This window comes from Dipodomys merriami, unplaced genomic scaffold (assembly GCF_024711535.1).
Source record: "Dipodomys merriami isolate MVZ:Mamm:240054 unplaced genomic scaffold, mDipMer1.0.p SCAF_7, whole genome shotgun sequence".
NCBI classification, from domain to species: domain Eukaryota; kingdom Metazoa; phylum Chordata; class Mammalia; order Rodentia; family Heteromyidae; genus Dipodomys; species Dipodomys merriami.
Genome location: NW_027206290.1, coordinates 59,219,593 through 59,245,003, shown reverse-complemented (window position 1 = coordinate 59,245,003; position 25,411 = coordinate 59,219,593). Strand labels below are relative to the sequence as shown.

The window sequence follows — 25,411 nt, the reverse complement described above, 5'->3', positions numbered from 1 at the left end:
GTAAAATTTATAGGTTATATGACTCTTCAATTTTAGAAAAAAAAAGGACAGCAATAACAAACCTGTTAAAAGCAAGTAGTCTGAGTGAATTCTGTCAAAAAAAAACATATGGAACATGTGTGAAGAAAAATGATAGTCTGCTATCCAGGCAGTCAGTATATATAGACAGAATGATGATGTGGTATAACCACAAATAAAATAGGCAAAAATTCTGCTATAAAGACCAAAGAATTCACAACTTCAAACAAATCAACAGAGCTGTGGGTTGTGGGAAAACAACCTATGTAGCAAGCTCCCTCTTTGAGCTGACTTTGAGCAGATTGCAACTCTAAGGCAAAGTCAAAGAAAAGTCCTATACTTGGAAGTGATGGCTACAGATAAATCTGGTGTTATGATACATGTGCAGAGGACTGCATTGGAAGACTCACTCTAGATCCTTGAAAAATAAAGGACTTTACTAACTTAGTTAGGGTCATATAGAAGGGAGGGAGAAACAGAGAGAGAGAAAAAAAGAGAGAGGTACACAATTAACTTGAAACTCCTTAAAATATTTTACTACCTTCTAAAGCAACTAGTGTAAAATTATCTCTAGCTTTTGCTTTAAATTCTTTTCAAGAGCTTTTTGGGAAATGTTTTATTTTTAAAAATCTTAAAGTCATCAAGAAATAAAAAAAAAATCTTTCAATAATCCAGAAAGAGACATTTTCTACCAACAATAAAGAGAAAATGTGCTAGCAATACTTCCAGATAGCCCTAGCAGCTCCTCATTTTTATGACACATTCCACACATCATTCAAATTTTTTTATAGTATGAAGTTACAGCTTATTACCTTATAAAGCCTTCACAGCCAACCTGTTGATGATTCAAGGAAGAACATACTTAAGTTTTAAACTTCTAGACACTTAAGAAGTGTCTAGTGTGGCTTTGTACAAATTGTGACTTGATATCCTCCTCAGCTCCAAACTAGGAAGCAAGCTCAAAATTCTTTTAGCGTATTTTTAAGTTTAGGTTGTTCCATTTAATCCTCTCAAGTCAAGTCAAGATTTCAAACATCTGGTTATTTTAAAAGTTCCGACCAAAAAAGCATTTTTGTGAATATATTTAAAATAGTGAGCACATTGGCAATAAATGGAAATAGAGATATAGCCAAAAGTAAATAGTGAACAGGTTTGAGATGTCTGAAAATTACATGTCTGGAATGGGACTGTCTAACAAAATGAATGCACAAGTGATTTAAAACAGTGTTTCTGAATAAAAAATAAAAATAACAGATAAACCAATTGCTATATTTATTTGTCAACTGATGTCTGTGCATGTAAACTTCCTAAATGAAGACTGAAGAGTCAAGATGAAAAGAAGAGAAGGAAAAAAACAGCTTTATAAAGAGCAGTTACCAAAATAAAAATAGGATTACAAATGTGAAGAGTGGAGGAAAGAAAAAAAACAACAAAGGTGGAGTTTGCATCTTTGCTCCATGGTCTTGCTGGATGAAACAGAAGACTCTGTGCTTCTGGATTCCATACCTCCATCCCACGAATAAGGTATTTAGATCACTGTTTCTGACAAAAATCTCTCATACATTCTTGGCCTTACCACTATTACAGCTTTAAGATCACCAGAACCAAAATCATATGACCTTTATTCATATTTAAATTGTTTACTAAAAGAAAATTCTAGATCCCAAATCATTTCCAATTCCCATTGTTCCCCAACAAATGAATCCTTTCTTTCTTTTTTTTTTTTTTGGTTGGTCGTGGGGCTTGAATTCTGGGCCTGGGCGCTGTCCCTTAGCTCTTCAGCTCAAGGTGAGTGCTCTACCACTTGAGCTACAGTGCCACTTCCGGTTTTCTGGTGGTTTACTAGAGATAGGAGTCTCATGGTCTCTCCTGCCCGGGCTGGCTTTGAACTGCAATCCTCAGATCTCAGCCTCCTGAGTAGCTAGGATTACAGGCGTGAGCCACCAGCGCCCGGCCCAAATGAATCCTTTCTACTCATTAGGAGTCACAATCAGCCATAAATAGGTCATTAACAAAAGTCATTTATCTTCTTGCCTATTGACTCTCACAAAACCTGGACTTCCTTTGGGACACTACCTTCCTTGTATCCTTGGTAGGAGAAAGACTGATGTATTGTACATAATTCGTTGTATTACAATATAAGGAACTGTTAATTCCTCACCTCCGTGTATATTACAAATACCCTCACAAGACACATTTTATTCACAAAAACCTAATATACTAATTATATGCATCACCCTGTTTACTAATCAGAATGAGTCAGGAAGAATAACTAGCAACATACCTATAATATCGAACTTATATATGAAGCCGGGCCCAGGTGGCTCATACCTGTAATTCTAGCTACTCAGGAGGAAGAGATCTGAGGATTGTGATTTGAAGCTAGCCTAGGCAGGAAAACCCATGAAACTCTGATCTCCAATTAGCCACCAAAAAGCTGGAGCTGGAGCTGTGACTGAATTGGTAGAGCACTATCTAGCCTTGAACAAACCAGTGCCCAGGCCCTGAGTTCAAACCTCTGTACCAGCATTAGAAAAAACAAACAACAAAACCAAAACCAGCATTATATTTTAAGATCTTATAATTAATACTTATAGTTATTTATTATCCTACTTAACAATTTTGTGGGAAATAAACATCAATAGAAGGCATATTATTTCAGTTATTACATGTGTACACCATTGTTTATTTGTTATCTACCTCTCTTAGTACTTTACACTTAAAGGATTTAACTCCAATGCTATTATAGTATAAAATCTAATGAAAAAGAAAAGCTTAAATAGTACAAATTAAAAGTCCTTCTAAAAAAAATCAAACCAAACCATATTCAAGAAAGTATGAGTGGAAGTGGTGCTGTGGCTCAAGCGGTAGAGCGCTCTCCTTGAGCTGAAGAGCACAAGGACAGTGCCCAAGCCCAGGGTTCAAGCCCCAAGAACGAAAACCAACAACAACAAAAAAAACAAAGTATGAGTGATTTTAGTGGCCTTGCTTTTCTGAAAAGTTTTGGAGATTCAAGTAATAGAAGAACCAATGACTGATATATAATATGAACCCATACTGACCCTCTGTGGTTTATTGAAGTATAACATCAGAAAAGTTCAGCGGTTCAGGGTAATTGCTACTGAAAACACATTTCTTAAGACATAAATCTACTACAACATACACATGACATGAATAATATTGCAATTTATAAGACATCTTTACATATATCTCAAACTAACTGCAGAAAGGTATTATTAATCTCACTTTCGAAATGAGTAAGCTGATATTCAGAAAAATTATCTTAGTCATCTAACATATAGAATATCATTCACATGGAGATATGTGCACATACATAACGAGTTCACAGGCCCCATTAGGGGCCTTCAAAAACAGGCCAGTTTAGGATGTTCAAAACGTAATTTTAAATTGAGGTGTTCACCTCTCTATTGAGAAAGCAAATTTTTCTCCACTTAATAAAAAGTAAAAAATAGTGGGAGGGAAGGGATGGTAGGGGAAAAACAAAGGAGGAGGCAACAAAGCTGGATAAGAAATATACTCATTACCTTGCTCTGATAACTGTAATTCCTTTGTACAGTATTTTCACAAAACTTAATTCAAAAAGTAAAAAAAATATACCAATAGTGATGATAATTTTGCAAAGTGGTAACTACTAAAGACATCATTAAGTTGAAAAGTATTCATGCCTTTTCTTAGTATTTCTATTTCTGGAAAGGTATCCTATAAAAATAACTCAAGACATAGAAAATGCATCCTAGGCACTTATTTATAGTATCTGAGACACTTGTCATGTGAGATTTAACAACTGAGTTGTTGACACTGTTATTTGTTTTTTTGGTCCTGGGGCTTGAACTCATAGCCTGGGTTATGAGTTCAATAGCCTGGGCACTATTGCTGAAGTCTTTTTGCTCCAGGCTAGTGCTCCACAGTTTCACTTTCAGTTTTCTGGTTGGTAACTGGAGATAAGAGTCTCATGGACTTTCATGTCTAGCTTTGAACTGCCATCTACATATCTCAGCCTCCTCAGTAGCTAGGATTATAGGTGTGAGCCACTAGTACCCAGGGACACTGATGGTTTTTAACTGATGTACAAATCACAGGTTGAACCACTGCATATATGAGGTTACTTTGTGAGAAAGTTACATAATAGTAGTAGTCCTGACTGCCATGTATCTTTCTGCTGCTCCCTGTGGCATGGTTGCGCTCTACTAGTCCTCACGTACATAAAAGTACTTTTAAAATGGGAGGACATTTTTGTTCAAAAATAGTTTAAGTTAAAAGGCCCCCCAAAAGCCAGCCAATTACTTGGCTAAGGATAAAAGTGAACAGATCTAAGGAAGGACTGATATTTGTGGGTTTGGAAACTATTTGTTTTTAATGCCATGAATCTACTGTAGTAAAGACTAAAATATGGTTAAATATTCAACAATAGAGAAATGGCAAATAAAACCACAATCTACCAAAGCAGTGGTAGAACATAAATAGTGAAATTACAAGTGATAATTTTTCATTTCAAAATATTATATGTAATAGTAACATTACAACCACAAGTTAAAAAGTCAAAATAAGATGCTGAGCATGATGGATTACCCTATAATCCTAGCTACTTAGGAAATGGGAGATTGGAAGGATTAGAATTTAAGGTCAGCCTGTGCAAAAAGTGAGTAGGATCCCTATCTTGGCATACACCTGTCACCCCAGCTCCAAGGGAAGTAATAGGTAAGAGGACTGCAACCTGAGGCCAACCCTGGGCTAAAACTCAGGACTTTTTTTTTCTTGTGTGGGTCCTGGTGTTTGAACTTAAGAGCTTGGGTACTCAGTGCCAGTGCTCTATGACATAAGTGACAGCTCCACTTCTGGCTTTTGTGGTGGTAATTAAATATAATTGGACTTTCTCGCCCAGGCTGGCTTTGAACCATGCTCTTCAGATTTCAGCCTCTTGAATAACTAGGATTAACAGTTGTGAATTATCGGCACCTGGTTGAGTCTATTTTCAAAAAATAGATAGAGCAAAAAAGGGCTGGAGGCAAGGCTCAAGCATAAGGCTGTGTTCAAACCTCATATTAACAACTAACAAGAAACCCTAAACAAAGAACAAAAAAAAGTTAAGACAGAATGTCCTGTTAAATAGAAAGAACAATTTCCAATTCACTCCATGTCATAATAGTTAGAACATTACAATAAAACTACAGATCAAAACTCCTCACTAACACAGGAACAAAAATTTGTATCCAAGGATTCAATATCCACAGATGCTACAAACTGTGGATTAACACACAGAATGAAAAACTACCCTGGGATGACAATGTCCAAAAAGAAATGTACCTTTTATCTGACTTATGTAACTGTAACCTCTCTGTGCATCAACTTTCTAATAATAAATTTTTTAAAAAAAGAAATAAACAAAATACCACCTTACACCTGTATTCAATATGCAGACTTTGCTCTTTATCCTTAGACTTTAAACAATACAGTTATGACCACTATGTGCACAGCCTTTACATTGTAGAAGATATTAGAAGTAATCTACAGATGATTTCAATTATATAAGAGGAGGCATATAAGTTATATGCAAAAAGAAAGCCACTTTGTTTAAAGCATTCAAGTGTCTGTTTTGGTATACAGAGGAAGTAGGAGGGTTCCCAGAACCAATTCCCCAAGGATAGAAAGGGACAACTGGATGTAAAGAGCAATAATCTTCAGAAACAGTACTGTTTATTAAAGCATATGCTGATTTGCCAAGGACTGTTGGAAAAATTATTGTGTATGCCTTAAAACAATTTCTATATATTTACTCTTTGTTAATCTTTGACACTTTTTTAATTAACCTTTTTCTAAGTACTATACCACATTTCTTTGACTATTTACAGCAAAACTGAGATGGAAGACCATATAATTCATATTTTGTTTGTATTAGTGAAATCTCATGAATTAAAAACAAGAAGAAACTATGGGAGTAAAGAAACACACTGTGCCTGGATTCAACTCTCTCTCTTCTAAGAATTCAGGAATTAAATCCAGGAAAGATCTACTTTCATAAGTGGATAGAATATTTGTAGTTGCTAGCTAATCAAGAGTAAGCTGGATTAAATGAAACAAGCATTGCAAAGAAAGAAAATATTGGGAAAAGAGTAATACAGTGATTATGGGACCAGATGGGTGAAAAGTATTCTTAGAGTCCTTCCGTTGTTTCACACAACATTTTGAGAAATCTTTCTCTCTCTTTATATGGCACAGTATTACTATAATTAAGGCAAACAAATTCTATTTATTATTGGATCATTTAATTAAAAATTTGAACTAAAAAAATAGTAAATTGCCAAGAGTCTAACACACCACCTGTGAAGTGAATGAAGTACTATGATAATTTAACCAAAACATTTCTGAAAAAGAAAAATAAATTTATATATCCAAAGCAACCTTAATTTTTTACCTTTATATAAAAAATATCTTCAACATCAACAAGTAAACATTTCTTTAAATGTTTCTTACCTGGAACCCACTTAATTTCCATTTCCATATCATTTTCTTTGCCTTTCTTTTCTTTGTCTTGAATAACCTGCAAGAGCTGCCTGTATTTAGCAATTTGTTCTTCATCATCCTTCTGAGTTTTCTTTGTTTTCCCATCTTCTACAATGACTCCATCATCTAAATTTTTTTAAAAAAGTGTAATTTAATACACGGAAACAATCCATTTCTAACTTGTGTTTAGATTTCAGTCATTTCAGCAGCTTACTAAAAAACATTGTCATAGTGGCTCATGCCTGTAATTCTAGCTATTCAGGAGGCTGAGATCTAAGAATCGTGGTTCAAAGCCAGCCTGGGCAGGAAAAGCCGTGAAACGCTGATCTCCAATAAACCACCAGAAAACCAGAAGTGGTGCCGTGGCTCAAGTGGTAGGGTGCTAGCCTTGAGCTGAAAAGCTGAGGGACAGTACTCAGGCCCAGAGTTCAAGTCCCATTACTGACAAAACAAAACAAAACAAGTTGTCAGAGACATACTACAAACACAGAATACCATAATTAAATAAAGAATCTAAGTCTTGTATATAATAAAAATCAGTTGTAGGGCTGGGAAGGTGGCTCAGTGGTAGAGTGCTTGCCTTGCATGCATGGGGCCCTGGGTTCAACTCCTCAGTGCCACATAAGCAAAAAAAAAACCAAACCAAAACAAAAAAATGGAAGTGGCTCTGTGGCTCAAGTGGTAGAGCACTTGCCTTGAGCTGACGAGCTGAGGGACAGCGCCCAGGCCCAGAGTTCAGGCTCAATGACTAACCAAATAAAAATCAGTTGTAGTAAGTTAGTACTGTCAAGGTACTATATTTCAGAATTAGTGTTTTTATTAAGTCATTATTTCAAAATAATTTGCTGAGCTGGAAGTGTGTCTTGATGGTAGAACACTTGCTTAGCAAGCACAAAGCTAAGATTTCAAATCTCTAGTACTCGGGGAAAAAAATGTGCAGCAAAGTAATTTGCCAATTACATAATACCCTTGTGATTCTCTATCTTACCAGCTACAGGATATTAAGGATGGTATTAGCACCTTTTTTGCCCTTTGCTATCTAGAATAGGGGCTTTAATAATGTTCTATTCAATAAAAGGAGACAGAATGCGGTTGACGTGAATTTAGAACAAGATTTAAAAATTTCAGATTAAAGAAGAGATAAAAGAAGCTGCTTAAATGCAATACCAAATCTTTTCCATTTGACTGTGAACATACTTCAGAGATCTTATTAATCTATCACTGATCAAAATAAAGAATTAATTTCAGTATGAAAAAATATTCACATTTCTATTTTCCAGTTATACAAAAAGTAACTAGAATACAAAGAAACAGTATAACATTCATGAGTATCAAATGCCAGAGAAAATTAATATACAAAGCTTCTTTGCTGTACATTTTTATTCTAACTCACCAAGTCCAAAACACAAATTAGGGAATGGCTCAGTGTGTGAGGCCCTGAGTTCAAACCCCAATATTGAAAACAGTATACATATATATATACATATATATTCCACAAAATTATGTGTGTATGTATAGTAACCTATATTTTGATGTAAAACACAGACTGACTGACTAAATGATCTCAATATAGAAAAATTTAGAGACAACATAATGAAGTCCTTCCCCTTTATAACATATAACTAAGTAGCCACCAAAAATGTCACTATTAAACATGAAACTATGAGATATAAGTGTTTATGTACTGTCTTTACTTTAAAAAAAAATTGTCAGTTGCCAGTGGCTCATACCTGCTGAGATCTGAGGACTGCAGTTCAAAGCCAGCCTAGGCAAGAAAATCCATGAAATTCTTTTCTCCAACTAACTACCAAAAACTTGGAAGTAGGGCTGTTGCTGAGGTAGTAAAGTGCTAGCCTTGAGAACAAAAGTTCAGCGACAGCACCAAGCCCTGAGTTCAAATCCCAGGATCAGCATACATACAAACACAAAAGTGACATGGAAAAAAAGTTAGTATTTTTATTTATTTTTGTCTAAATTAACAAAAAATGGTTGAGGGCATTCTTTCCATCCTATCACACTTTTACATTTTTCACTGAAACAGCTGAAGTTGATTTTTTCCTTGTTTGTGCTTTGTGCCACAATAATAATGTTGGATGGAATTCTGTCATGGATCCTGTAATTCAATGGATAAAACATCAGGAACACATTAAGAAAATGGCAATGTATTTCTTTCTATTAAAAGCTTACTTCTCAAAACATAATTAGAAGCAAGCTCCTTCCAGGTTGAAATTTTAGTGGTAAGTCTCTGATGGCTTACTTTAAATTGATTTTTTCCAGTACTAACATTTTACTTTCTGAAGCTCTAAAATGTGGGATAACTCATGTAGGTCTGTTCTCCTCTCAATTCAAGGACAATACTTTGTAAACGTTTTAATGTGAATAAGAATTAAATCTTTTTTTTTCAAACAGTAAGCTCCCCTTATAAACAATAATCAAGGAATATCCAGTAAATCCAAAGCCTTCAAATATACTAATTATCAAAGGTACTAAATTACAGATTAAAGTAAGCTTGCAATCAGTTAAAATACTAAAGAAAAAGGCCTGTTTAAAAAAAAAAGTGAGTAGTACAGTTCAACAAAAAGGCATTAATTTTTAGGGTCTTAAGAAATAAAAAGACACAAAATATAACCTAAATACCTTATGAACATCATTTCAATCTTTCCAGCCATGAGCCAGGGACTATCATGATCCTCATTTACTAGCTACAGCAGAAAGGAACAGAATGCCTAGAAAACTTGATGCACATTATTTTTCTTATGTAGTTAAGTCAGAATTTCAAATAAGCAGAGTCCAAAATCTTAACAAGAATATATTGACAAACTAGTGCTAACTTATTCATAATGCCAAAAATTTATTTCGGTTTCTTCAAATCAAAATTGTTTTTGCAGCCTATTTGAAAAACTTGGAAGCAATCTTCATAAGTGTTCATGAATTAACTTTTTTTTCCTTAATTTCAGAGCTGATAGTAAAAATGGTATACAATTTTCAGAAAAGTGCTAAATAGCTATAGTATATGGTATATTTTTTTTCTCACTTTATTGCAGGGCTAGTATTAAAGGAAAATGATTTATTTTCAGGAAAGTGCTAAATATCTATGCAGACATATAAATTTATCTATTTATGGGGGAAAGAACATAAAAGGTATTTGAGAAAGACTAAATGTTCAAATAAAATGTTCACTCAAATGACAAAAAAAACCCAACCATCTAGTTAGCCCTTGAAAATGTGAAGTCTTTTGTACCCAACATAACTATCATTACAAATTATACATTTTCAGTCTATTAAGTCCTTAAGCAATTGTGTGGTTTTATTAAATGCGACATCTGAACAAATAAACTAGAATCATTAACCATGATTTTCCGTGCATGTATGGAACACTGTTCCCTGTGGTATTTTACAAAAACAACCAAAAAAAAAAAAAAAACCCTGGGGGGAAAAAAAAAGCAGAACCTTTTGCAGCAGTCTAAAATAGTGACAGACTCATAGGAACTAACTAAGTTAAGGTTCAACAGCCCTATGTCAATACTAAAGAAGTAATTTGGATTTATTTAACTTTCCTGGAGGCCATAAAACAAAAAAAGAATGTGCATCTTTTAATTTTTTTAAGTAGTTGTACAAATGGGTTTCCATTCAAGAAATCAGTTTATAAGTATAGAGCATCTTAATGAGTCATCCCTTTTACCATACTCCCTACTCCCTCCCCATCTATCCCTTCTCCACTCATTTATTGTTCTTAGTTGTATTTTTACATCTGTATTATGTATTATAAATGTATTCACCCATCATTGCTCTTGTTTATTCGCCCCTATCATCTTAACACCCATCCCTATCAGACATGTTTCAGCTTCCTAATATTCGTTCTGTCAAACTGTTAAATGTTCAAAGAGGTCTCATGAAAACACATCCCTGTGTATACATTAGACAATTTCATTACGTATTGATGCATATGACTTTGTATTTTCACATTTGCTTATGTTTTATTTCTAACTTGCATGACTTTGAAAAGGATCCAGATCAGTTTCAATGTGGATTCTTATTCTTAATGATCTAGTGTTTTTGAACAAGTTGGATCACTGTCCTTTCTTTAGTCTTGTAACTGATAAGAATGTGGCTCGTGTCCTAAGCCAGTTCTCCCATTAATGAGAATCTTCTCCAAGTGATTTATTGAAGAATTGCTCCAGGGAAGTCTGAAGAAGCTGGTAGAAGGGGAAGCTGATAGAAAAGAATGAGGCCAAGTGATGGAGGAAAGTGCTCAGGTAAATCCTATCATCATCATGGTCCTCAGAAAGCTTGGAGCGTAAGAGTTGGGCCTATACCCTGGCAAATGAGTTGAACTTTTATATTCCAAGTGTTCCAAGTATATGTCAAGGTATATGTCAAGGCTCATTTTCTCTTTAAATAGAATAGTACGTGCATTAATGGGCTATTTGAATTTGAAAGTCTTTGTAAAGTGCCTAGTACAAAGTAGGAACATGGCAAAGTTGTATTTAATAAGAATTTTTCACTTTTCTTGAGGAAACTGAGCAAGTTCTGGAAGAATAACACATCCAGCTAGGAAGTTACATACTTGGACCTTTCCCTTCAGATTGCAGGAGTCACAGAATCTCTTAATAGCAGGTTTACATGCTGGATTGACTGTTACCTAGTATACTTTTGGGTGGTTCTGACCTTCAAGTAAGAGTTAAAATACACAGAAACAATTTCTTTTTCTGTGTGAGATCTTGAGAGTAGTTCTGAAATTTTGAGTACATATGATTAACAAGTCAAATGCATTGTTTTTTGTAGGTGTTTTCATATGGAAGTAAAATTAATTAAAAAATAGCATATAGCATATTAACTACCTTTCAATCCTTTTCTTTCTTCCTACTTGTGTGTGTGTTCTGCTGAAGATTGAACTCAAGGTGTCCTACATGCTAGACAAGCATCTCTCAGTAAGCTGCATCCAAACATTTTCTTCCTATTCTTACTTTCTTCTAAGCTTTTACATGTGCAAGATAGAAGGTGTGAACTCAGGGATCCATGTTTCTTATTTGACTTATTTTTTTTTGTCAGTCGTGGGGCTTGAACTCAAGGCCTGGGAGCTATCCATGAGCTCTTTTTTTTTTTTTTGGTCGGTCGTGGGGCTTGAACTCTGGGCCTGGGCGCTGTCCCTCAGCTCTTCAGCTCAAGGCGAGCGCTCTACCACTTGAGCTACAGCGCCACTTCCGGTTTTCTGGTGGTTTATTGGAGATAGGAGTCTCACGGTCTCTCCTGCCCAGGCCGGCTTTGAACCGCAATCCTCAGATCTCAGCCTCCTGAGTAGCTAGGATTACAGGCGTGAGCCACCGGCGCCCGGCCCATGAGCTCTTTTTAAGGCTGAGTACTTGAGCCACAGCTCCAGCGTCCTGTTTTCTGGAGATAAGAGTCTCAAATCTTTGAACCATGATCCTCAGATCTCAGCCTCTTGAGTAGCTAACATTACAGGTGTGTGCCACCAGCAAATGGCTTATTTGGCTTTTTTACTCAAGGCTAGCACTCTATCCCTCTGGCCATGCCTCTATTTTGGCTGTTAATTGGAGATAAATGGCAAAAAGCCAGAAGTAGAGGTATAGCTCAAATGGTAGAACACCAGCCATGGGGGATAGATTGACTTAATTTTTTTTTTAATTGTGAGAATACCATACAGAGGAATTACAATTACATGGGCAAGATAATGAGTTCATTTCTTATCGAGCATTGCCGCCTCCTCTTTGTTTCCCCTTCCTATCCCTTCCCAGCCCCGCCCCCCCACCAAAGTTGTAAAGTTTTTCGACATAACGACTTGTACATCTCATTGTTGCAATGGGTCCACCTGTATCCCTAGTTAAATGATTTGTTTTTTCCCTTCCCCTCCACAAATTATACCAATATCAAATACAACGAAAGCATGGTCAGATAAGTTGATGTTAGGGGAATGAACCCCAAGGTAAGTATTCCAATGTTTTTTTTTTTTTTCCTTTCATGCAATTGTTTCTAACACATATAAGATGATTTCTATGTTGCTTTGTATGTCCTTCCCCCATGGTATAACCCATGGCTTAAAATTTTTTTCAAGCATGTCTATGTATACAAATTATACTTGGCAGACCTCTTAAGAATTCATTTGGTTCTTCTCTTAACTTACTGACAAAGACATATTTGCATTAATAAGTCACTAAAAGATTAACAAATACCTGGTAGCTCTTCTATCTCCTCTTCCTCCTCACTAGAGGAAGCTAAGTAGGCTTGAAAATCCATGTCCAAAAGCTCTTCTTTTTTAAACTTTCTGTTAAGTGTTGTGATTCTTTCATGGTCAGTCTCATCCCAAGTGATCTCCACCTTTTACCATTGAATGAAGGAAACAGACACACAAAAATGACCCAGAAATGTCAACAACTGATGCCTATTAAAGAATACCTACTGTTAACTTGGATACTTAACGGTAACTTTAGAAAGTGAAAACAAGCCAGGCGCCAGTGGCTCATGCCTGTAATCCTAGCTTCTCAAGCAGCCATGATTGGAGGTTTGAAGCCGGACCAGTCAAGAAAGTCCCTGAGACTCTTTGATTTGTCAAAGAAAAAGCCAGAAATGACACTGTGGGTCAACTGAATGAGCCTTGAGCAAAAGGAACCCAAGGACAGTGCCCAGGCCCAGAGTTCAAGCCCCACACTAGCAAAAAAAAAACAACAAAAAAAAAAAACACAAAAAAAAGTTAACACAGCCCGAAACAAAAATGAATAATACAGCTAATAAGCAGTATCCTATTTATGGAAAAGGAAACATTTTTATTAACTTGTATCTTTCTTTTCCTCTTAATATTCCATCATTGGTCATAATAGAGTATGTAGATTAATTGTGCTGGAAAAAAATAGGAAAATGTACTGTTGAAAAAGTTAAATTATTATCAACCAGAAAAACATGCTTTTATCTTGAGTTCTACAGGTGATTCACAAACTATGAAATAGGTCGGTGAAACAACATTTCAATTTCAGTGAGTTTAATTTTACAAAAAAGATTAAGAGCCATAAATAAGAAAGATATCCATTGGACAGAAGTACAATAAACCCCCACGATAGTCAAATTCATGCATAACATGGCTCCTGTCCTCCATTCAGGTTTTTCTATTTCCTACTTTTCCCCTTGTGTTACAGGAGATTGAACTCAGGGACTTGAGCTTGCCAGACAGATACTCTACCACTTGAGCTACATCTCTTTTCCCTTTTTCCATTGATTATTTTCCAGGTAAGATCTCACTTTATGGCAGGACTGGTCCGGGCTATGATCCTCCTCTGTGTGCTTGGCCATGTCACTGGAGAAGAGAGGCACAAGCCGTTGCATTTAGCCTTTTCTCTCGCTCCCTCAACTGGGATAACAGATATGCACCATCATGCCCAGTCACTAGTTGATAGTCTTACAAACTTTTATGTGTATGTTCCCTCTAACTGCAATCCTATCTCCACCTCCCAAGTAGCTAAAATTACAGGTTTGAATCACAGTACCAGCCTGCTAAAGATTTTAGATTCACCAAAGGGTGGGTCTCTAGTCTCCGTTTTTCTCCTAATACCAACTTCCCCAGATAAGGACAATGAATAGGTACTAATTAACCAAGAGATTCTTAAAATTATTACCACTGTCTTAGACATTCCAGCTAGTTACAGGATCTACAATTGTTCCTATTCTGGTAACTAATATCCACTAAATTGCTGCTAGAAGCAGAACAGGTTTGAGGACACAGCCAGGACTCAGAAACTCAAGACTTGCCTGGCTAGTGAGTACTTCAGTATAGAAAGTACCATGATCTTACATTTTATATATCTGAATCTTTTAGAATTGACTTATTGCATAAAAATAGGGTTTTGTACTACACTCATTAATGAATCACTACTACACTGGACCTACCACACTAAAGAAGCAGAGTTTCTTGACCCCCCCTCATCTCAGAAGAGCAGAGGTCTGTCAACTGAAAAAAGGCTAGGGAAAGCCAATGTGCGGAGTACAGCTGTGGGTAGTAGTTTAAGGTAAAGAAGACAGAAGCCAGTCTGCTAAGTAACAAATTATTTCAAAACAAAGAAACCTTCTAGGTACTTGGTTAAGATTATGAAAACTAATAATCCTGAATTAAGTCTACTTCTATAGTTTAATTTTTTTATCCTATCTGTTGAAAAATGTGTGCTTTTCTAAATTTTCACTAGTTTTGTTTAACTGACAACTGAAGGAACCTGTTACTTCTTTTCCTTATGTCCAAAGATATTAATAACTTATTAAAGAATACAATTGTTTAGGGTGGTTTGGTATTCTTTCTTTTGTGGGGCTGGGAAATCAAACACTGGACATCCACATTTTAGGCAAGTGCTCTACCACTAAAATTATCTCATCCTCAAGGGATCTAGTTGAATACTGTGTGGGCAAGACAGGAAAGAAAAAAGAAATATTAATAGACAACAAGTCAGGCTTAATGGCATAAGAATCTGGAAGTCAACTTTAACATCTGTGGTAAATAACATATGTATATTTGTATCATTTCCATTTGTGCATTAAATTTTTAAATACTGTCCATCTTTAAAGATCCTGTAAATAAATAATGCACACATCTCTTCTTAAAGCAACAGAAACAGCTCCACATGTTTAAAAGCTAAAAAGTACCGTTGATGTTCCCATTGCAGCAGATGTGAAGTATTTTGGTTTATATGCTGTTAAATCCACTTCTGAAGCTATATCCTTGGGCTCATCATCAAAAGTAATATCATCTGGTATAAACCTAAGACATAAAGAAAATATATATTTATTTAAACATATGCTGCAGTGATAAACAAGAGTTTATATTCTTTACTAATTAGTTATGGTTTACAAATACATCCATACACACCATATAAGTTTCTACAGAACACACATGTAGAGAGGCAAACAGCATTAGAAATAATCTTGGTAAAATTTTTTTCTAAAATTCATAAATTATGAGTCTGAAATTCCACTAAATTCAAGAGAACAATACATAGATAGAATCCTTGTATTAGGAGACAGTATAAGTCAAGTGCAAGCACACAAGATCTACCATGTCTCAAAAAACATCCAGATTCCTAATGGTGCATTCACTGGCTTGCTTTATGACACTCTGAAGATCAAAGTGATTTAATAATTAAGTATTTTGAACACAAAGCATATGTACATGAAATGTCATTGAAAATAAAAGCTCAAGGTTTATTTAAGACACCACAGTCTTAATATAACCTTATAATTTATTTCACAAATAAGTAGCTTTTCAGTGTAAATTAGTCATAGTATCTCACAATTTTCAGTCATCAGGCTAGGGAATAGAAAAAAAACCCAACACACAATTATTATATTTAGGTTTATAATTTATGTAAGAGACTTTACACATACATGAAAATAATATAATTTTATAAAATATTGTTTTAGTGTTAACAGGGATGTGTAAATCCTTCTATAGATACACTTTTGCACAGACATAGTAGAAGAAAATATCTGAGATCTATTTTTTAATGCTATATTTGCTTTTATACATATTTTTAGAAAAACAAAAAAAAGTTTCTACAGATAAATAGCAGCAGAAAATTCAGTTTCTTTCTTTTTGTCCTTGTACTATTATGTACAACAAAATGTAACAGAGAAGGGAACTTTTTCCCATGATCAAGGTACCCAAGAGCTTACTTTAACACTAGATGGAAACGTCTCCAGAAGGAAACAGAACAAAACAGTCCTAAAAACAAGTCAGCATCAATTTATAATACCCAAAGAGAAAAGACATTCTAACAGATTTAAACAATCAAAACAAAAACCCTCTATTGACATTTTTAACTGAAAAGAGAACAGCTTGTCTGATGAGATCATGCCATTCTTGCAATAAATTTAAGCATACTAATAAAATCTTATACCAAATTATAATACTTTTTGGTAATTTTTCTACAGTCTGAATATCTTTAAAGCAACTATGAAATGATGCATTTTTTTTCTCCCTGAAGTATTTCATTTTGAGAACAAAGCCTCTCACAGATCTACATCTAAATAATGCTTCCTATTCCACATCACAGTGGGATGGTTTAAGGATTCTAAAGGACTACTTGTGATGATAAAATGGTACAGCAGTTCAGTTTCCTGTTTCCTTAGAATTGAAATTCACAGCCATCTAAGGCTCTTCAGCTCTGGGTCAGTGAAGACTGAGCACTTGCTGAAAACAATTTTGACCAGTGGCTATCGTTTTGGACAGCACAGATCTTGAAATACCAGTGACTAGCAAATGCCTTTCCCCCTACTTTAAGGCTTCTGTCAAATTATTTCTTCTAGTACCTAAGTCTAAGATAGTTGTAAATATATATTGCATATAACACATCACCTTAAAAAATACAGACACGTTTAAAAGATCATAACTACGGTAATAAATTATGCATAATTTACATTTTCTTATTTTTCTTCTTAGAAAGCAAATGATTATTTCAGAATAAAAATCAATATAGAGCACTATGCAAATATTTTAATTCTTAACAATCATTATAAGATTCAGCTAGTAACAACTGGATTACCTTAGATCTAGAAAAGAACAACTGCTTTCAAATTCCAGACCATCACAGTCCTCATAAATTTTACTTGCTGTTTCAGGTGAATCACAGTCTACTACTGCATAATAATACTTCAGACGTTTGAATTGATAATCTCTCAGCTTTTCTCTAGAGGCCCTATGGAAGAAGAACTCATTAAACTTAACTTATATAGGAACAGAGAAATCTACCTCCCATTTAAAAAAAATAAAAATAACGTATTAAGTTCTACATTGAATCCCTAGCATGAAAAAACAAAAAGTACTTCTTTAAAATATGTAATATTAGGCTGGGAAGGTGGTTCAGTGGTAGAGTGCTTGCCTAGCATACATGAGGCCCTGGGTTTGATTCCTCAGCACCACATAGGCAGACAAAGCCGGAAGTGGTGCTGTGGCTCAAGTGGTAGAGTACTAGCCTTGAGCTGAATTGCTGAGAAACAGTTCCCAGCCAGGCCCAGGGTTTAGGTTCCACCACCGACAGAAAAAAAAAAAAAGACGTTAGTACTTAAATATAAAAACTTAAAATAAAATACAATAAAAATATATATCTATGCATATTTTTATATTATTATTATTACTACAAGCTGGCCTTCAAGACATCTTGCTTCCCTTCAGGGTTTTGCCTTATAACCATAAAATAGCCAACCTCATTTTTTTTTGTTTTGTTTTGTTTTGTTTTTGTTGGTCGTGGGGCTTGAACTCTGGTCTTTTTTTTTTTTTTTTTTTTTTTTTTAACTCTAACAGGTGTAGATTTTTAGTGTTTGGACTGGAATTAAGTTATCTACAAAAGGAAAGTGAGAATTCCATATACCTAACCTTTTACCCTATTTCTTAGAAGTTATTTTATTTTTTGTTTGCTTTGCTATCACATACAGCATTTTCAAGTAAAACCTGTAGACCAAACATTGTATTATAACATACACCTGGAAGGAATAGCTCTATCCACAAAGAAATTCTTAATCTTACAAAATATTTGCTCCAGAATCATTTGCTTCCCCTACCACAAACTTGATCATAATTTTCACTAAGTGTACACAGAGCTCCACCTAGTGGTTCAAAAAGTATCTTTAAATTTTTTTTCTATACTGTACTATGATGATAAAAGAACCTTTTGATTCTGCCATTTTGCTATTTAATCCTCAAATAAGAAAAAAATTCAATAAAAATCAGGGAACTGAACATGAGAAAAATTTAAATTTCTTTAATTCTGAAATACTTCAAAAACTTCAACAAATATTTTCAAGAATATATACATTTGAAGAATATATAAATGTTGTTCAAAGTGCCACTTTGACATACTAATGTTTTATGAACTAGTTGGATCATAAATGGTATAAATGCAAGCTTAATTCTATTCAGGTAACCAGAAATCTAAATTATGACATGAACTCATAAGGTTTCAACTTATGTTCTATAGTAATTCAATACCAGTCCTTTTCAGGGGCATCTTCAGGAATACTTAGTAATTCTACTGGTCCTTGAACTTGCTCTTCCTTCATCCTCTCTTTTCCAAACTCAGAAGGATATATCTAAACACAAAAAGATAACATTGACATGATATGTACATTCTTTTCACACAATAGGCAGACTTGTGAAGATCAGGCCAAGGGTCAAAAACCTGACTCAATGAAGATAACTCACTTCAGGAAAGTAAAACTCACTTCTAAACTCAGGAAGCTAAAGAATCTTGAGGAATTTCCTTTAAAATAAGTCATTTTGGCTAGAGAGTAACAGATGTGGGACTTATGAACAAAAATTGTTTCCTTCACGTACTAACCAGAATGAGATGGTTCCGGTATCCAAAGGAAAAATTAAGAAAAGCCAAACAAGATTTAAAGTTTAAGAAACTATAAATATAAGGGAAAAAAATGACTTGTTTAAATGATTTACACGAAATCCACTTAAAGAAATACATAAAACATAACAAAACCAATTTTATAATACCCAATTTTATGTCTACATCACAGTATTTCTCAACTAGTTTTAATAGAAATTCTCCACATAATAAGAAACAAAACTGATGACAATCTTACCATATAGATATTTTAAAAAATGAATCACTTTCAGTGGGCTTGGCATTTTTTATGGTATCTACTTTCAGAGGAAAAAAAAGCAATTACATTAACACTTTGATACTGATGAGCTTAAATATATATTCATTAATATATTTTCCAGTTGTCTGAATATGTAATTTATCAAGAGTATTTGAGGTTTGTCTTTTGTTGTTGTTTCTGTGCCAGTCCTGTGGCTTGAACTCAGCCACTTTGCACTGTCTCTGAATTTCTGTGCCAAAACTAGTGCTCTCACACTTAAGCCACAGTGCTACTTCCAGCTTTTTGATGATTAACTGGGAATAAGAATCTCATGGACTTCCTTTCTTGCCTGGGCTGGCTTTGAACTGCAATCCTCAGATCTCAGCCACTGGAATAGAGCCACTGGCACCTAGCAGGAATATTTGAGGTTTTTGTTTTTTGTTTTTGCCAGTCATGGGGCTTGAACTCAGGGCCTGGGCACTATCCCTTCTTTTATTCTATCACTTGAGCCAAGGTGGCCTTTTCTGTTTATGTAACACTGAGGAATTGAACTCAGGGCTTCATGCATGCTAGGCAAGCACTCTACCACTAAACCACACTCCAAACTCCAATAGTTGAGTTTTATAATAGGTTGATACAGAAGTTTCAAGTATATATGTTGTCCTATGTTGATCATAATTTTTTTTTCTGATGTAGAAGTGCTTATTCATCTCCTGATTAACAAAATACATTTCCTTTGATTATCCTGTTTCTGTGGTTTGCTTCATTCTGAAGTTTATCATGGGGCGTATTTGGTCATTACCTGAACTAAGGTATCTACATAATATCATATCCATTTGTCCCAACAACACATATTTAAGAGCTTTATTTTTGTCTAAATTATCATGTGAACTTACTTATTCTACTCCATGAATTTATGCCATTTCCTTCCAAACCTTTGAATTCTCATAGGATCATAAAATGTTTATACACAGGTGAGACATTTCCTTTTTTTGGTGGAAGTGGGTCCTTTTTCACAGGCATTTCATAAAGATTTACTAATTTTGCTTATTTTTTTAGATGTATACTGGTATCCTTTTTCTTAACCTTCATTTTAATTGGAATTTTACTAAGAACTGCAATAAATCACAGAAGTGGGGGTTGGAGGCAAGCCTCAAGTCATACAGCACCAGTCAATGAGCAAAAGCAAGCATTAGCTATTGAGTTCAAGTCCTGGTCTTGGACAAAAACAATTATAGAACATTTAAAAATATTTATACAGAATAATAATTGAGAACTATTTCAAGGACTCTGCTAAATATATACCTAAATATGAGTTCCTTTTCATTTAATTCTCATAGACACCATAGGAAGTACTACTGCTACATCTATTTGTCAATTAAAAACCACTTAAGAAATGAATAAAGTAGCCAAGATTATACAACATTTATGAAAATCAACATAAAACTTAAGTCTGTCATAATGCAAAGCCTAAATTCTTAATCATTATACTGGCTTGTACCTTGTAAGAATGATAGTTTATTTCATGTTCGTACATACGCTACAATAATTCCCTAAAATTCCGTATTTCTCTTGCTAATGTATTGAATCATTTCTTAATTGGTTAATGTTAGTAATAAAAAATGCAACTTATTTTTTACTGTACTTTGTCATTTTAGGGTTGTTTGCTTTTGTTTAAGACAGCTTAGATTTGAACCCCAGCTGGCCTCAAATTCATGATCTCTATATTCTAGTCAAGTGCTGGTACTACAGGTATGGATCACCACACTTGGCTTTCTTTGCAATGTCAAAGTATGTTCACAAACGTATGACCTACCAATAATAATCTACCTCTCCATTTCTAATACTTATACCTATTTCATGCCCACATGTATTAGACCATCCCAAAATTAATTACTTTCTTTAAAAACAAAGTTATAGTTTTAAGATTTTTTTTTTCAGTTGTGGGGCTTGGAACTCAGGCCCTATCCCTGAGCTTTTGCACTCAAGGCTAATACTCTACCCCTTTGAGCCACAGTGCCACTTCCAGTTTCCTGGCGGTTCATTGGAGATAAGAGTCTCACATTTCTTGCCCAGAATGGTTTTGAACTGCAATCCTCAGATCTCAGCCTCCTGATAGCTAGCATTACAGTTGTGAGCCACTGGTGCCTGGCTGTTTTAAGATATTTTTAAAAGTTAGATTTAGATTAAATGTCTAGAAATATTTATCTCCAAATGAAATCAATTCTTACCTTTACAGAAAATACAACACCTCCTTTCGGTTTAAATGAATTGAACAGAGCTAATAAATCTTTTGCTTTTAATCTATCCCAGTCCATGTTGCAAACTGCTAATCGACGCGTTATCTGAGAAAGGAAGAATATTAAATACTATGTATTTATGCCATTTCAGTGCTTTGAAAATTAAAGATTAAAAAATGTAATTTTTCCCCAAAGTATAAAGTTTACTAGTATATTATGTAAAAATTTCACATACAGGAGAACTTCAAATGAGCCCAATAATAATAAAACCATATAGATAAATACTTTCTCTTAGATCTTGGTTAAGACTATTATCACAAGGTGACTTTTTTTTTGTGCGGGTCCTGGGTCTTCAACTCAAGGCCTGAGCTCTGTCTGCGAGCTTTATGCTCAAGGCTAGTGCTCTACCACTTCAGTGACAGTGCCACTTCTGAGTTTTTTATTAAGTTGTTTTTTTCTGAGTTTTTTATTGAAGATAAAGAGTCCCAGGGACTTTCCCACCAGGGCTAGCTTCAAACCATGATCCTCAGATCTCAGCTTCCTGAGTAGTTAGGATTACAGGCATGAGCCTCCAGCACCCAGTATGAGGTGACTTTTGCTTAGCTATTCTGCCTTTGCTTAGCTATTCTGCCACCCATGCATGAGAAGCAAGGTTCACAGAAACAGAAATGTAAACTACCAGCTAAAAATTTCATGTGACTTTGAGTTAAAGTATATTACATTATAGGTGTACATATATATAAAGTCAAACATTTTTATGTATATATATATTTTCCCTCCTCATTATCAGTAAGTTTAAATCAGAATCATCAAACACATTATTACCAGAGGCTGGAGAATGTGACTCAGTGATCACCAAAATATATATACACGTCTGTGTGTGTGTGTGTGTATTTTTTTTTTTTTTTTTGCCAGTCATGGGGCCTTAACTCTGGACTTGGACACTATCCTTCAGCTCTTCAGCTCAAGGCTAACACTCTACCACTTGAGCCACAGCACCACTTCCAGCTTTTTCTGCTTTATGTGGTGCTGAGGAATTGAACCCAGGGCCTCATGCATGCAAGGCAATCACTCTACCACTGAGCCACCTTCCTGGCCCCTAACCAATATTTTATTAATAATTTTCATGCTTTTTTTTTTTTGGCGGGGGGTAGGGGGGTGCTAGGGATCAAATCCAGGGCCTTATACATGCTAGGTAAATATTCGCCCACTAAGCAACACTACTAGTCTCTTCCCATTTATTTAATGACATCAAAATCCTACCATCTGTTATAACTAATGGTACTATGTTATTCATAAATAATCTATCCAAAAGGTTACCTCATCAGCCCGAGGAGCATCTTTATCTAATTCTCTCCAAGCATGCTCAAAGCCAGGTTCTTCAGGAAATATATCAGCCCAATCATCTTCATCTTCAGAACTAGTTTCAATATTTCCTTTCCCCCTTGCAAGATCAGGGCCACTGTCACTTTCATCATCATCTTCACTGTCTTCTTCTTCCTCTTCATCAACTTCACTTTCATCATCATCAGCTGAAGCTCCACCACCACCTGTGATTTCATTTTCAGATTCCTCATCACTTCCTATTTCACTCATGCTGTCTGAATCTTCCTCCACAGAATCTTCATCAAACATCTTTCCATTACTGTTTCCTGCCATTACAAATTGAACCAATACAAAATGTTACGGGCAGGGGGAAGAAGAAAATATGTACTATTTATTAATTTAATTATATTAAATATGTACTAGTATATATTTAGTTACTGAAGAGCTAAATGAACTAACGAATGAGTACCCAATTCTACTTAACTTCTTCAGACATTTCTTATCATGTGATGACAATATATAAAACTTTATCTGGTTAGAGAATATAGCTCTCACTAAAGTGCATTGCAAGTTAAAATCATTTAGATTCCATTTTTTATGTCCTTCAGTGCCAAATCAAAAATAATCACTGTATATTTTTCCTCCTATAGTATTTCCAAATAAGCATTTGGCCATCCCAAGATACTATGAAAATAATTATTATACCTTTTGTTCTTTTTAGCACTAGTTTAAAAATACCATAACACCAAAGAATCATTATTTTCAACCAACCTGATTGTTTTTCTCTTTTTGTCTTGTTACTACTGATCGTAGGACATTTCACAATTTCAGAGCTGCTCAAGTCTGCTGTCCTTAGTTTTCCTTTGGGAAAGGTGTCTGTGCTATGTTCAATATTTCTTTTCTCTTTTGTGCTTTTTTGTGTAAATTCACCACTATTCTTCTTGGGACTTATTTCTGAATCTATCTTCTTCGATTTACATAAGTTTTTCATTTTCTGATATTTTTTAGAATTATCTAAATCATTTTTATTTACAGAATCCTTTTGGTCCACTTTCTTAATTTCTTTCTTTTGTTCTTCAGTCAAATTCTTTGAACTAATTTCTTTACTGGTTTGAGTTTTCTTCTTTATTTTCTTTTGGTTCAATACTTTGCCTTCTTCATCAGAGAGATCAGAATCAGAATCTGATAGGTCATAGAAACGTTTTAAGTCTTCTGTAGTGCTATGGTTGATGGGCCGCCCTCTTTTGTCAACAGCATAGTTCAATTTAAATTTTTTGTCATGAAACATGGCTCGAAATCTCTTGTCAATCTTGACTTTTCGATCCTTTTCAGGCATTTCCCAAAATCTAGGATCCTTTGAAACCCGCCTAAAGCGCTGGTCATTCATTATTTCTTGTTTGGATGACATTTTGAAATCTTACTGAAGTAACCAAATACTAAAAAATAAAACAATGTTAGGACAATGAACAATTAGTAACATAATTAGGTGATTTTAAAAGTATATTAACTCACAATACATTATGTGTAAAATGTATGTAAAATAAAGGGAAGTGAAGTTCAACTTCATCTCCCCAACTTATTCTGGGTCACATGCAAAAAAGCAAAAACAGCAAACTGTCCTCTCTTCTGTTTGGAGAAATAAATTTAAGGCATATCAAGCAGAACCCCAGGGTTTTATGGATATGGCTTAGTAGCCTATTAAACTCTCTTAGAATTTCTATATGCCTATCTATATTTCTGTAGTGCTGTAAGTTAAAAGCAAATGCATTTTAAAAGCACTACCAAAAACCAAGGATGGAGGTCCACGCATGCAATCCTAGCATTCATAATACAAAAGCAGGATAGTGAGTTGCACACCAGTGTAGGCAACAGATAGAATGAATCACAGGTTAGCCTGGACTATTTAGTGATACCCTGCCTCAACACTCTGCCAAAAAAAAAAAAAAAAAAAAAAAAAGCCAGGCACTGGTGGCTCACACCTGTAATTGTAGCTACTCAGGAGGCTGAGATCTGAGGATCATGGTTCAAAGCCAGCCCAAGCAGGAAAGTCCAGGAAAGTCCATGAGACTCTTATCTCCAATAAACCACTCAGAAAACCGGAAGTGGCCTGGTGGCTCAAGTGGTAAGAGTGCTAGCCTTGAGCTGAAGAGCTGAGGGTCAGAGCTCAGGCGCAGAGTTCAAGCCCCACGACTGACCAAAAAAAAAAAAAGAAAAAAAAGAAGAAAAGAAAAATACACCAAACCTCAGTTTATATAATTTGTTTCGGAATGCTCTTTACCTCCTACTACTCCTAACACAAGTCCTACAAAGTTAGTCTCCTAACCAGAGACCAAAATCAAACCAGACTTATTTCAAAAAGTTCCTTCTTTAAATCTTCCGATCGGTCAAGAACTAACTAAAGACTCATTCCACTTAACACATATCGCCCTTCCCCCTTTTAAAGAATTAGCTATTCTATAAGTAATAAGGCATCAAAGACCCGATCCTACAAAACTATATAGGTTTATGTGTATTAATATCATGCCCTTCTAAAGAGTCTCTGATGGTTTGGCTTCCATGGGATTTGAATGTTGCCAAAAGCCTAAAATCTGATTTTAAAAGCCAACCCGCGTGTTAACCTCACGACAGCAGACAATCTAACACCGGATGATAGCAGATACCTGGAGCACAAAAAAGGGGAACACCTCCTCTCCTTCCCCCTATGTCAAAAACGATTAGCCAAG

General features: G+C 35.0%; 1 protein-coding gene across 3 annotated transcripts in view; it reads right to left on the bottom strand.

Moving 5' to 3' along the window:
• The window catches only part of Esf1 (ESF1 nucleolar pre-rRNA processing protein homolog), a 61,016-nt gene that overhangs the window by 34,043 nt on the left and 1,562 nt on the right, over positions 1 to 25,411 (bottom strand). For all 3 annotated transcript variants that reach the window (XR_011368720.1, XR_011368721.1, XM_070006729.1), the window contains exons 2-9: positions 23,460 to 24,124; positions 22,683 to 23,014; positions 21,354 to 21,467; positions 18,518 to 18,618; positions 17,076 to 17,228; positions 15,181 to 15,295; positions 12,732 to 12,876; positions 6,511 to 6,666 (exon numbers count right to left, since the gene is read on the bottom strand). Coding sequence is in view for 1 of the 3 variants with exons in the window: in XM_070006729.1 (XP_069862830.1) it covers positions 6,511 to 6,666; positions 12,732 to 12,876; positions 15,181 to 15,295; positions 17,076 to 17,228; positions 18,518 to 18,618; positions 21,354 to 21,467; positions 22,683 to 23,014; positions 23,460 to 24,096 (1,753 nt within the window). In the remaining 2 variants the exon portion in view is untranslated. The remainder of the gene's footprint in view (positions 1 to 6,510; positions 6,667 to 12,731; positions 12,877 to 15,180; positions 15,296 to 17,075; positions 17,229 to 18,517; positions 18,619 to 21,353; positions 21,468 to 22,682; positions 23,015 to 23,459; positions 24,125 to 25,411) is intronic.